Source organism: Typopeltis vanoorti, chromosome 11 (genome assembly GCF_054136105.1).
Source record: "Typopeltis vanoorti isolate ZY-2024b chromosome 11, IOZ_Tvanoo_1.0, whole genome shotgun sequence".
NCBI classification, from domain to species: domain Eukaryota; kingdom Metazoa; phylum Arthropoda; class Arachnida; order Uropygi; family Thelyphonidae; genus Typopeltis; species Typopeltis vanoorti.
Genome location: NC_143559.1, coordinates 46,005,525 through 46,018,477, shown reverse-complemented (window position 1 = coordinate 46,018,477; position 12,953 = coordinate 46,005,525). Strand labels below are relative to the sequence as shown.

The window sequence follows — 12,953 nt, the reverse complement described above, 5'->3', positions numbered from 1 at the left end:
AAGAATTTTTAAATCAGATACCATGGTAACCACACTTCCATACGTTTGATATTGTGTCAGTCTGGAAATGACACCATGCCTCGCTAAACATTCTGTGCATTCTTTTGTCAGCAAATATACACAAACAGTTTTTGTAAAATGTTCGTAAATGTCCCAAAATAAAGAATCTTTATCGAATTGGATAAAATCTTGAAAGTCTAATTTTACCATTGATGAATTTAAATGTTGAGCGATAATTTTTCCCATTAATCGGACAGATGGTAATTCAGTTTCCAAAAATAGTAAATGATTATCAATGTCGTACATTTTTGTTGAAAATCTCTCAGCTTCTTCACAACTAATAGAAAAAACCTTACTTCCATCAGCTCCTGTATGATCAAGTATTAGTTCCCCATCTTGGCATTTCAGAATATAACAATCACCGAGGTCCATTTCGTAGTCAACTCTTCTTTGCAAGTAGCTGAGGATATCAGACCACTTCCTGTATTGGAAAATTAGTACAGCCATCTAGAGAAGAAAAAAAAACTGTATGTTTGTCACGATTTCTTATACACTAATATATTTCCCTTTCCATTCAAAACAATAACGTCACTTATTTACAACTAACAAATGACGTCACTTATCTACATCTCATAACAAACATTCGCGTCACGATTCCTTATCTTACTTTTAGACAAATCAAAATATCCGGATGAATTATGAATAAAATATGAACTTGATTAGAATATGTATATAGAAGAAAATACAGATGAGGTATGGAAAAAAAAAAAAAAAAGTATGTGTGTTGAGTGACATCAGTATATAATTAATTATTCAGAAAAGCTCGAAAGGCTGCCGCCATCACGACTTACTCTAAGAATTCCAACCCTTTAACAGGAAACAAATACCCCAAATGTATTGGAAAATTAGTACAAACATCTATATAAAATAAAATAATAAAAAAAAAAAAAAAAAACGTATGTTTGAGTGACACTAGTATATAATTAATTATTCAGAAAAATCTAATCACACCCGCCATCACGACATACTCTAAGAATTCCCATAGACGACAATGACAGATGTGTGCCACCCTGGGAAAATTCAAAGATATCTTATCTCAAAACATAGCCCACAATTCCATACCCAAACCAAAATACCGCACAAAGACATAACGTCACGATTCTTATCTCTAAATATCACCCATCACACCACGTGATATTTCTGACAGAAGGGGCCCAGCGAAATTCCAAACTCAATAACAACAAACATTCGCGTCACGATTCCTTATCTTATCTTGATCTGGTCAGAAGTGTCCCACCAATCACGACACGATTTCTTATCCACTAATATCATCCTTTCTATTCAAAACAACAACGTCACTTATCTACATCTGAAAACAACACACACCCACAACACGAATCCTTATCTCTACCATCACCCATAATGCCATACGCGAACCAAAACACAAGAACTGAAGCCAGTGACCACATATGCTCCCAGGGAAATTTCTGACTCAGGAAGCCACGCACACCGGAAGCATTTGGTTTAAAATGTCCCACCAATCACAACACGAATCCTTATCTCTATCATCACCCATAATTCCATAGGCGAACCAAAAAAATCACCCATAATCCCATACGCGAACCAAAACACAAGAACTGAAGCCATTCACACACTTGCCCACATGGAAATTCCAAACATTCCAAACTCATGACGTCACTCACAATGACGTCAGGAAGCCACGCCCACCGGAAGCATTTGGTCAGAAACTCCAAACTGAAGCCATTGACACATATACCCTCAGGGAAAAGCCACGCCCACCGGAAGCATTTGGTCAGAAGAGCCTCCCATACTACTAACGACTGAACTGGATAAGGGTAATGAGTTTTCAGTGATTCTACTGGACCTTGCCAAGGCCTTTGATAGGATACTACAAGAAACTCAGATCAGTAAACTAGAGCAGATGGGGATGGATATAGGGTTGGTGAGATGGATAGTAGGGTGGTTGATGGAGAGATACCAGAGAACGGTTTATTCAGGAGTGGTGTCCAAAAGGCAGCTTGTGACTAGTGGTGTGCTGCAGTGTTCTGTTCTTGGACCACTACTTTTCAATTTGTTCATTAACGATATAGAAAAGGATATGAGAGGAAGTGTTCACTTGTTTGCTGATGATGCAAAGTTGGGTAGAGCAATTGTGAATGCACAGGATGCCTAAATTTTGCAAGATGATTTGGATAGTTTGGAGGACTGTGCTAAGGAAAATGGATGTCAATTTAATGTGGCATAGGGTAAGGTTATGTATTTTGGAGTGAAAAGATTAGCAGAGTATATCACATTGGTGGAACCATAGTCCAGGAGATTGATGAGGCCAGGGATTTGGGAGTGTTGGTGGATACGGAATTGAAGTTTAGTGGAAACATTACAAAAGTGGCTAAAACAGCTCATCAAATCCCTTGGTTACTGAAAAATACTTTAAGGAGTAGAGACAAACAAGTTATTGTTCCTCTATATCGAACCCTGATAAGACCACATCTGGAATAAGACCACATCTGGACTACTGTGCCCAGATATGGGTGCCAGGGTTTCTTCTTAATGGGGATAAGGTGGAGAGGATCCAGAGACGAGTGACCAAGATGGTGGCAGGTCTGTGGAATGAACCTTATGAGAACAGCTTGAAGATTTGTGGGTTGCAAAAATTGGTTTATAGGCAGAAAAGGGGTAATATGATTGAGACATTCAAATTACTATTTGGTTTCTATAAGATTAATCCAGAAGATATTTTTGAGAATAGGGCTGGTGGTGGGAGGACTAAGGGCCATACATGGAAGCTGGGAAAAAATATGGTTAACAGGGGTGTTAGAGATAGGTTCTTTACTTGGAGAGTGGTAAATGAGTGGAATACGCTGCCAGAGTCTGTTGTGGGTGCTATGACCATGAATGAGTTTAAGGCGAAGTATGATAGATACTGTGTGAAAGACATAGTTGTTCTTGACATGATCTTAGGGCCTCCTTCGTTGAGTCTGTCGACTCCTTGGAGTTTCCCATAATAATAATAATAATAGAAATGTTCACAAGTAGACAACAATTACAGATCGCCGACAGATATATTAGTCAGCAAAATACAGGTGCTGTGAATACATGTTAGCCCTAGTAATATATAATGAAAAAGATAACTGCATTTTCAGACTTGTGTTTGTGTTCTGTGCTGTGAATTTATATGTTAAAAATCAACAATTTTGAATATTCAGAAAACGTAGATAGTACCAACATGTTCCCATTCTGGAAAGAAATGGGAGTTAATTTTTTTTTTTATTTAGCTGAAACATAACAATTGATAATTATAATTTCATAATCACTGATCGTATCTTTTGGTAAGCGTAATTCTAATACTGAATAGTTTTTTTTCACAAGAATAATCATAGGGTACATATCAGAGTATCAACATGGATACATTAGCGACTTTTCATGTTTGTGTTTGAGGGAAACCTCAAACACAAACATGAAAATCACATATCTATTATTAATAATTATATGTACAATAAATCTACATATAATTAAATTATCCAGAAAAGCCTAATCACGACTCTACCCTAAGAATTCCCACCCTTTAACAGGAAAGAAATACCCCAAAAATGTATTGGAAAATTAGTACATCAATCTATATACGACCAAACACAAAACATGATGACAATGACAGATGTGTGTCACCCTGTGAATATTCCAAGTTATCTTATCTCAAAAACATCACCCAAAATTCAATAGCCAAACCGAAACACCATGTGATATCATGAGACATATCTTATCTCAAAAACATCACCCAAAATTCAATAGCCAAACCGAAACACCATGAGAGACATATGTTCTTCTGAAATTTCCAAACACTTAACGTCACGATTCTTATCTCAAAATTACATCCACAGGGCGATAAGCGAACCAAAGGCACCACATGATGTCCCTAACAGATGAGGTTCCCCAGCGAAATTCCAAACATTCCAAAATCGAACATCCACGTCGCGATTCCTTATCTTGATCTTGTAATAAGTGTCCCACCAATCACGACACGATTCCTTATGCATTAATATATCTTCCTTTCCATTGACAACAATAACGTCACTTATTTACAACTAACAAATGACGTCACTTATCTACATCTCACAACAACACACACACCCACGTCACAATTCCTTATCTTATCTTGATCTTGTTGGAAGTGCACCACCAATCACATCACGAATCCTTATCTCTACCATCAGTCATAATTCCATACATGAAGCAAATAACAAGAACTGACGTCACTGACACATATGCCCCAGGGAAATTCCTAACATACCAAACTCATGACGTCACACACACAATCAAGTCATCTTATCAACTAATCATGTCACGATCCTTTATCTTAATCAATGTGACCCATATAGTACTGACACCCCTATATCGAGCATAACCAACCACTGTTGGGCCTTGTTAGTCGACAGAGAAGATCTTAAGCTATATGTATACTATACTAAAGGATCATATACTATACTAAAGGCCATAATTTCGAGCATATTATGTGGACTTCATTTCTGTAATACTTATACACCAATATTTAATATCTCTTATACCCATTTGATATTCTCTGTGTCATCTTGATTAAATTTCTGTGATTTTTCACTACGACACCAAATTCTGTCCTGAGTCTTCGAAAACTGAGCCAGAGAATGCTTTCTTCGAAAACTGAGCCAGAGAATGCTTCCAGTATTTCTTTAATTTTTGAGCGTAATACATCCATCCAGTTAGTAACACCTCTTTCCCAATTTTCTTCATTTCCATGAGACGTGTATGAGTACATCAGATTGTTCAATGTGATTTCCTTTTTTTATTTCATCCTCTTTGTCTTCCACTGGATCTGATCTCTTGGTTCTCTGAGAATGCAGGCAAATAAGGATTGTCCGCTTTTCATCTCGGCTATATTTCCAGTTCATCTCCACTTTAATTGTTTCAATTTGGAAATAACATCAACAACTTTCATTATCTGTATGTATATGAATTTTTATTTTCTTCTTTCTTAATTCACAAATACTGTAGATCTTTCCATTAATCTTTGGCATCTTCCAATTTTTTGTTGTTGCCCTTAATTTTTTGCTATGGGTAGTATTTCATGTGCATCTCTAGATTATAATGGAATCCAATAGCTGCATTTGAAAGAAACTTGCAAATCATCCTTCATTCATAGTACTAACCATTGAAATGTTTAATACTGTGGTTCTGGTATTATCTATTGTTGGATATTATTTGTCTCTGAAACGATGTGTTACACATACTTTGGTCTTATATAATTCTATATATAATTCTAGTTCCTTTAAATTTTTTAAATTCCGTTTATCATATCATCCTCATCAATTCAGTAGGAGCTTCTAAAAATACAGCAATGTAGTCACTAATTCAAAATCTAAGGCAGACAAATATATATATATATACATACTTGGAAGAAGATGAAGCTCCCAAGTCAGTGCAACTGTGTCCTGATGAATGACAGCTAGAAAGGAACTGAGGGAATTTGAATAAGATGTTCTGATAAGATGTCATGTTGCAGGCCTATCTCTTTGGCAAATTGTTCACAAATTGGGCCATCTCTGGTCAACAATCAATGATGTCATAATGAGATGGCAGTGTAGAGAGTCAACAAAAAGTGCACCCACAATACACGACTCAACACTCATCCATCGTGACTTACGGTTCTAAGAGGAATATGTATAAAAACTAAAAACCAATCTTTTTTCTTCCTGCACGTTAAATGCTGAGTTCTGCATATTACTAAAACACGAATCTGCACAAAAACATTCAAAACTGAGGCTCACATAATAGGTATCTGTGATGTAACCGCAATATGCAAGTCCCACATTACCCAAATTAATATGCAGCATCATCTTCCGTGGTGCACTGAGTGAGTACTCTGGTACCTGGAAGATTGAAAGCTGTGTTATGAAGAGACGAATTGCATTCCATTCTCTGCTGAGCATATGAAGAGTTGTGGCTGTAGCAGATGCTCGGCAAATCTCTCTTACAGGGTTCGTAACCCCACCTATGAAATTCTGAGGCACAAAAGGCACCAAGAATTACTGAAAATAAAGAGCCAAAAGGCTTCACTTCAGCGATGCAAAATTATTCAAATTAAGTGGATATTGTATCGAACATTATTTCAAAGCCGATTTGAGTAATTTGCATAATTTGAGTAATTTTGCATCGCCAAAGTGAAGCCGTTTGGCTCTTTTTTTCAGAAATTCTTGGTGCCTTTTGTGATGTGACACCCTTTTCGGCAACTCGTATGGTAAAGCACATGAGTTCTACATCACTTCAACCTGAGTATTTACATCTGGGTCTGGCTCCCACTGACAAGACCTCAACAAAGGTCAAAAGCGGTTGGAAGCTTGGATGATGAATGGCAATGCTGTAGCCGATGAAGTTTTAAATGATGCTTTGCTGTTGCTGTCACCCATGTTCTGGGTAGGGGGGGGGTAATGAATGTCAATGCTGTAGCCTGTGAAGTTAACTGACACATGGCTGTTGCTGTTACTCATCAACTAGCAGACATGTATGATGTTATGCATTATGGGAGATCACTACCCAGACCCGTTTCGACCTTCTTTTTTTTTTTTTTTAAGTCTTTTATGATGTGACACCTATTTTAGCAACTCCTATGGTAAAATATAAGTTCTGCATCACTTCAACCCGAGTATTTTTGGTCTTGCTCCCACAAATGAGACTTCAAAATAGTCGAAGGTGTCTGAGTAGTGACCCTCACCCCAGAATGTATAACATAGCACATGTCCGCTAGTAGATGTGTTTTACATTATGAGAAATATTAAGGATAGTGACCGGAGCTTACTCCACCTTTACTATGAGTTGTCCCTGTCATGAAAGGTTTGCTTATGCCTCGCTCCGCCGAAAATGTTATTTTATAGTTTTATATTTGGCATGAAACTCTTGTAGTTTCTCTATTCATCCATGAAATATCTACTTCTTTTGAATAATTTTGCCTTGGCAAAGTGAAGCCTTTTGGCTCTCTATTTCAGTAAATAAAGGTATCTGAGCATAATTTCTCATATCACTTGTATTAACCTTCCAAACGGCCAGGATGTCTATAGACGTCCAACTAAATCTGGATATGATTCAGCCCACCTGTTTAAAGAACCAGGATAAGAAGTGCAATTTGACCATCCTGTCCATTAGAAGGTGTGATAAACCCTCACACTGAAGAGAACGGTTAATCGGATTATCTCACATTTATAGCTACCTCTCAGTTGCCTATAACAAGAAACGCACATCCTTGTTCTATGCTGGTCAACTGGATTTTAGTTATATACGATAGACTAAAAATAGAGAAATTATATTTTTGTTTTCTCTTTTTATTGTACAATACAATTTTAATTTCTGGACAAAATAAAGGTCTTGCATAATTTCTTCACTTAAATATTGCCTTACCTTGGAGAACCAATTTAATTTTTAATTTTTTTGCACTAATTTTTTTCTAATCACTTTCTAGACAAAACATTATTCTTTGTTCTCGAAGAAATTAATTCACGATAATTATTTGAAATATTCTTTTAAAAAAAGAAAAGGAAACAGACTACCGATGTTCCAGATTATATTATTTTTATTTTTGTACAAAACCATCGAAATCGAATAATACTTCACAGATTTCCTTTAGGACACGCTGGAGCAACTTTGCTTTATAGAGAATAAAGTGAAATTCTTTAATCATATCACTAAATTTTTTCTTTATATTATATAGTAATCTACTGTTCTTTGTACTTTCACTTTCTTGGTTTCCCTGTATAATTGGTCATTACAAAATGAAATTAACAGTTATAGATATTTACTGCATAATTCAGATATTTTATTCTCCAATTTTTAAAGTAAGCAATACATTTGCTTATTTTTATCATTCAATATATGTATATCAAATGCATCAAATGTGAAAGTTTCATTTCCTTTCACAATACAAATGAACTTTATTTCGACACTGATTGCATCACCCCCCCCCCCTTCCCGTTGCAACATTATCAGACAACCGAAAGCTGTTATGAAATATAGGTACAGTTTTTATTTCATTCGTGATTTTTCCATAATAATTGTTCCACATAACGTTTAATTTTTTCGACACAGAAACTAAGTTTTGATTATTATAAATTTGCAAATTATAAATAAGAAAATATACATATTATTTCCCTAATATTATAAATCAAGAAGTTATTTGATGTTGGCTAATAGGGGAAATTAATATTTAAAAGCACTGTCATCCTACAAATGCAATATCAGAATATGCTTCGAATGTCTGCTAATCAATCAGAAAGATGGAAAAACAGAACAAGGAATTTCTGCCTGTAAAATATTCAGTTATTGCACGAGGTACTTTAGTGTGCTGCCTTCTGGGCATGTTCTTTTGATCTGGTGCCCAGTGGTGGTTGTGTGTGGGGGGGGGAGGAGTTGGTAATCTCCATTAGTTTACAACTTGTTACTGGGCAGAAAGGAATATTAGAAAGTATACCCAATATACAATTCGTTTGTGAGATGGCAAGCAAGAGCAGCAATATTTTTCAAGATAATTATCAAATAATTTCGAATTTTTCGATAATAAAAGTGAAACTGATCACTATAAATAAATAAATAATTTTTTGCATAAATACTTCATCAGCCTGTGAAAGAAATGTCAGTTTTACTGTGTTAGGATATCTAAACAACAGAAAACGAAACAAGACATTCTTGCTTGAGGCAATTTAGTGCGACTTCTAGGAAACTTTCTGTCTTGTGTTTCCCAAAACAGTAATCTAAGACTTTTAGCTTTTCCTCTAGGTAAGGGTATTATTGTCCAGCATATCTAAGACATATTTCAGAAATAACAAATCAGCAGAAATAGAAGTAGTAATATTTAGATTTAAAAAAAAAAAAGAAAGAAACAGAAATAACACAATTGAAATTTCTTTGTGGTGGTTTTACATGTCGAAAATACAGCACAGATTTTTAAATCTTAGAATAATTTCAGCAGACCGCTGATTTCAGATTCAAAGAAAGAGTACAGAATTAGAAGCTTCGATACACAACAATATTACTGCTTTATTTGTTTTGTCAAAACGGTAAACTGAAATAAGAGGTTTTGAATACCGTCTGAAAGCTTTCAAAGCTATATAGAAATTTAAAGTAGTTATGCAACGCAGTTCCAGGACAGGAGAGAGGGGGGGGTGCAATAAAAAATCCTAAAAATGAGCATAAATGTTTAATCATACCATACAGGATATCCTTCCTAATATTTTCAACATGTCTACAGTGGTTAAGCACTGGATATTATAGTAATGTGCATCCTACAAAAAAAAAAAAAAAAAACTCTGTTGCAATTTTCAGCAAAAGAAGAAGGCGTAGAGTCTCTGATAAAATACCATCAGGTATAAATTTTTGATACTAAAAAAGATACAATATCGGAAACCGAGTAATGCAGTTTATAATCATTTGTTGTTCATAAAAAAAAAAAAAAAAAAAAATCGTTCCTGAAATTGAAATGTCACAATCCATATATAGGTATTTGGAAAAGAAAGAAAGCAAAATGTCATATTTATTTCACTAAATGTTATTTAAAAATATAAATATTTGACAAAATATTTTAAACGTAAACAAACATTTGAAAATTCGCGAAAAAGAATATATACTGTCAGTAAAGTGGAGGAAAGTAACTATTACTAAAGTATATTCATTGCAAAGGCTGATCTATGATCATTTCAGGATTGATTATTTATTTTGGCAGTGTGAAACTTCAATTTTTGGAAAGAGACACAAGAAATAAGTTTATTTATTTCTTGCGTCTCTGAACAATTTATTTTTCAGCTAAAAAAAAAAAAAAAAAAAAATCAAATATCCTAGTACAGTGAAGAAAATCCGAAGTAACAGAGTACATGTAAAGACATGTCACACAAAAGTCGCTCGACCACAGTTAATCCGCTATCGCTAATGGCTCTCAAATCGCCGTTAAGGGATAAACAGCGGAGGAGAGTAAATACTTGATAAAAGATAGAATGCCGATGAAGTTTTGATCCATGAAAAAGTCTGGGGTAGTCTTGCTATTTCATCGACCTTGACTGGTAGGAGGGTTAATCAAATACTTAGTTTCTGGTCTATGAAATATTTATATAATAGGTTCAATATTACATTTTTTTCTAATTTTTTTTTCTATAATAGATTCCATAAAGATAGTCTATATAAGTACTGGCGCTTTCTTTTTCACAAAAATTATATTATTTAAAATACTAATTTATATTAAAATCCAATTGGTTAACCGACAGCTTAATACTTATGATTTAGTATCATTTGGAATATTTGATAAATAAGTGCACATCCCTCATAAATCTTAATTACTGAAAATAGACTGAATGATTAAATGTGTGGAATGTACAAAGTAATTGTGGTTTATTGTGTTAAACTTCTTAACACGAAATTAGAAAATAGAATCAACACCTACCTAAACACACTGCCATATTTTTCAGCGAGTTTCATGCAGTTTAAGTAGACGTCTTTTCTTAGAAATGGAAAATATCCTATCAGTGGAAGACCGATTGGACCAGGTGGAAGTTTCCGTTTGCCACGTATGCGTGAATGCACGACACATAAAATGCTAATAAACACTGCAAGAATTATTGCGAAAATACCAAAATAGCTCTCTGCTACTGCTAACAAACGTGTTAGCGCCATTTCGGTTCGACTGAACTGTCGACCTTGATACTTATGCATTCACTTTAACTCGTTGAGTAACATCGGGAGTCATTTATTAAGCAAGAGTAGCGCCAACCACTTTATCAGCAACTTGTATGTACTGATGTATACCGGCAGGGGATGAACAGGATAATTACGCCCTCTGTCCAAAAAGAAACAGAACGTTTTGAAAATAGAATAAACTAATTGCGTCACCTGTTGTCGAAAGCGGCAATCTTCTTTGGTATTGTTTCAACTGTTTATGATATTTCTTTCATTAGAAGCCCAGTTATAGTGCCAAGAATAACGGTGTGTTTTCACGAACGGTCGTAAAATGAGTTCCAAACAGGGAACTGCGATTGACATTTGTGTTAAACTTGGTAAACGATTTACCGAAACTCATCAAATGTTTCAAAAAGCATACGGTGATGAATGCTTATCTCATACTCAAATTTACGAGTGGTTTAAGCTGTCGGAAGACGCTTGAGAACAACGAAAAGCCGGGCTGTCCAAAAATTGGACTGAGCAAAGTTAACATCCAAAAAGTGCGTGATTTCATCAATGAAATCCCGAAATCGTCCGCGAAATTAATTAAAGATGAATTGGGGATTCCAAAGTCAACAGTGCACAACATTTTGACCGAAATTTTGGGCCTTCGTAAATTGAATTCGCGATTTGTTCCCCACACGTTGACCGACGATCAAAAATTGTATCTAACTGAACACTGCAAGGACCTCGATAAAACCTATCGTAAGCACTCAAACTTCCTTGAAACGATCGTCACTGTTGATGAAACGTGGTGTTTTGAGTATGAGTCCGAAATAAAGCTCCAGAGTGCTGAGTGGAGACCATCAGAAGATAGGCATCCGAAAAAAAGTCGCTTGGAGAAGTCAAAAGTAAAGACAATGCTGATTTGTTTCTACGATTCTAAGGGCATTATCCACAAACGAATTCGTTTCGCCTGGCCAAACGGTCAATGGTGAGTTTTATCTCAACGTTTTCAAGCGATTGATAGCGAGAATTCGTCGCATACGCATGAATATCGTGAAGAACGACTGTTCGTCAAAGCACACTGTCACTCTTGTCACTATAACTGCTTCTAATAAAATAAATATCATAAACTGACACAACACTAATGAAGGTTGCAGCTTTCGTCAACAAAAAGATACAACAGGTGGCGCGACTAGTTTCTTATATTTTCGAAAAGTTCGATTTCGTTTTGGATAGAGATGTATGATCGTACTACATGAAACGGTCACACCGTTACAACTTCCGATCAACAATTTCCCACCAAATTGATCTGTTATCTGTCAACTCGTTATCAAGTCTCATTCCTCTGTCTTCTAAGGCACTTTTTCTACATCCACCTATATCTTGGTCTTCCTTTCGGTCTTTTTCCTGCTAATCTGACAAAGACCATTTGTTTGCTAATTTTCCTCTCCCATTTAAAGGAATATACACCTGAGATCTGCTCTCATAACACATTCCTGTATGCTAACAATGTCAAGTTATTTACTAATGGCTACACACTCCTCACCTACTCTAGATCAAATTATGCAGTGGTGGCAGACCCTGCAGAACCAACACATCATAGTACGTATGGCACAGCCATACTTGGCATTGCTATATTACAAAATATTAAGCTACAGTATAGCCTAGATTCTTTAAATGAGCTGACATCTGGTCACAATCCAATCCTGCTCCAGCTGGGAAAGCAAGAACAACTGCTGCCTCCTCCCCACTCCTTCATCTCATGGGAAAAACTAACAGAAGTACTATCAGAACACATTGGACCTGTCCCTCACATCAGATCCATAGGGGAGATTGAGAATGCTGTTAGAAGCCTGACCCAGCGGATCAACACAGCCATAAAGGCTGTCACCTCTACCAAAGCCACTCTTAAGCCAAACCAACTACCCGAAGACATTATGGATTTAATTCGGGATAAAAACCAAGCGAGGAAAAGGTACCACAAAGCCTGTGCACCTCATGACAAAAAGATCCTCAACAAACTGAACAATGAAGTGAGAGAAGCACTTAAAGCTCACAGAAATGAAACATGAGAAGCCAAACTAGCTTCTGTATCACCCGGCGAACACTCTATCTGGAACATATTAAGAAGTCTCAGAAACAAAAACAGATCTCTTTCCCCACTCAAGTCAGACATGGGACTAGTACACACGGACGCAGAGAAAGCTGAAGAAAAAGCAAAGAACCTAGAAAAACAGTGTAGCCCTACATACGGCAACTTGGAC

At 36.0% G+C, this 12,953-nt stretch overlaps 1 protein-coding gene across 1 annotated transcript in view; it reads right to left on the bottom strand.

Moving 5' to 3' along the window:
• LOC150101505 (cytochrome P450 2J4-like) overlaps nt 1–10,766 on the bottom strand; it is a 47,659-nt gene extending 36,893 nt beyond the window's left edge. The window contains exon 1 of the mRNA XM_090400689.1: nt 10,469–10,766. Coding sequence (XP_090256815.1) covers nt 10,469–10,737 — 269 coding nt within the window. The 5' untranslated portion in view covers nt 10,738–10,766. The remainder of the gene's footprint in view (nt 1–10,468) is intronic.
• Between the last annotated feature and the right edge of the window lie 2,187 nt (nt 10,767–12,953).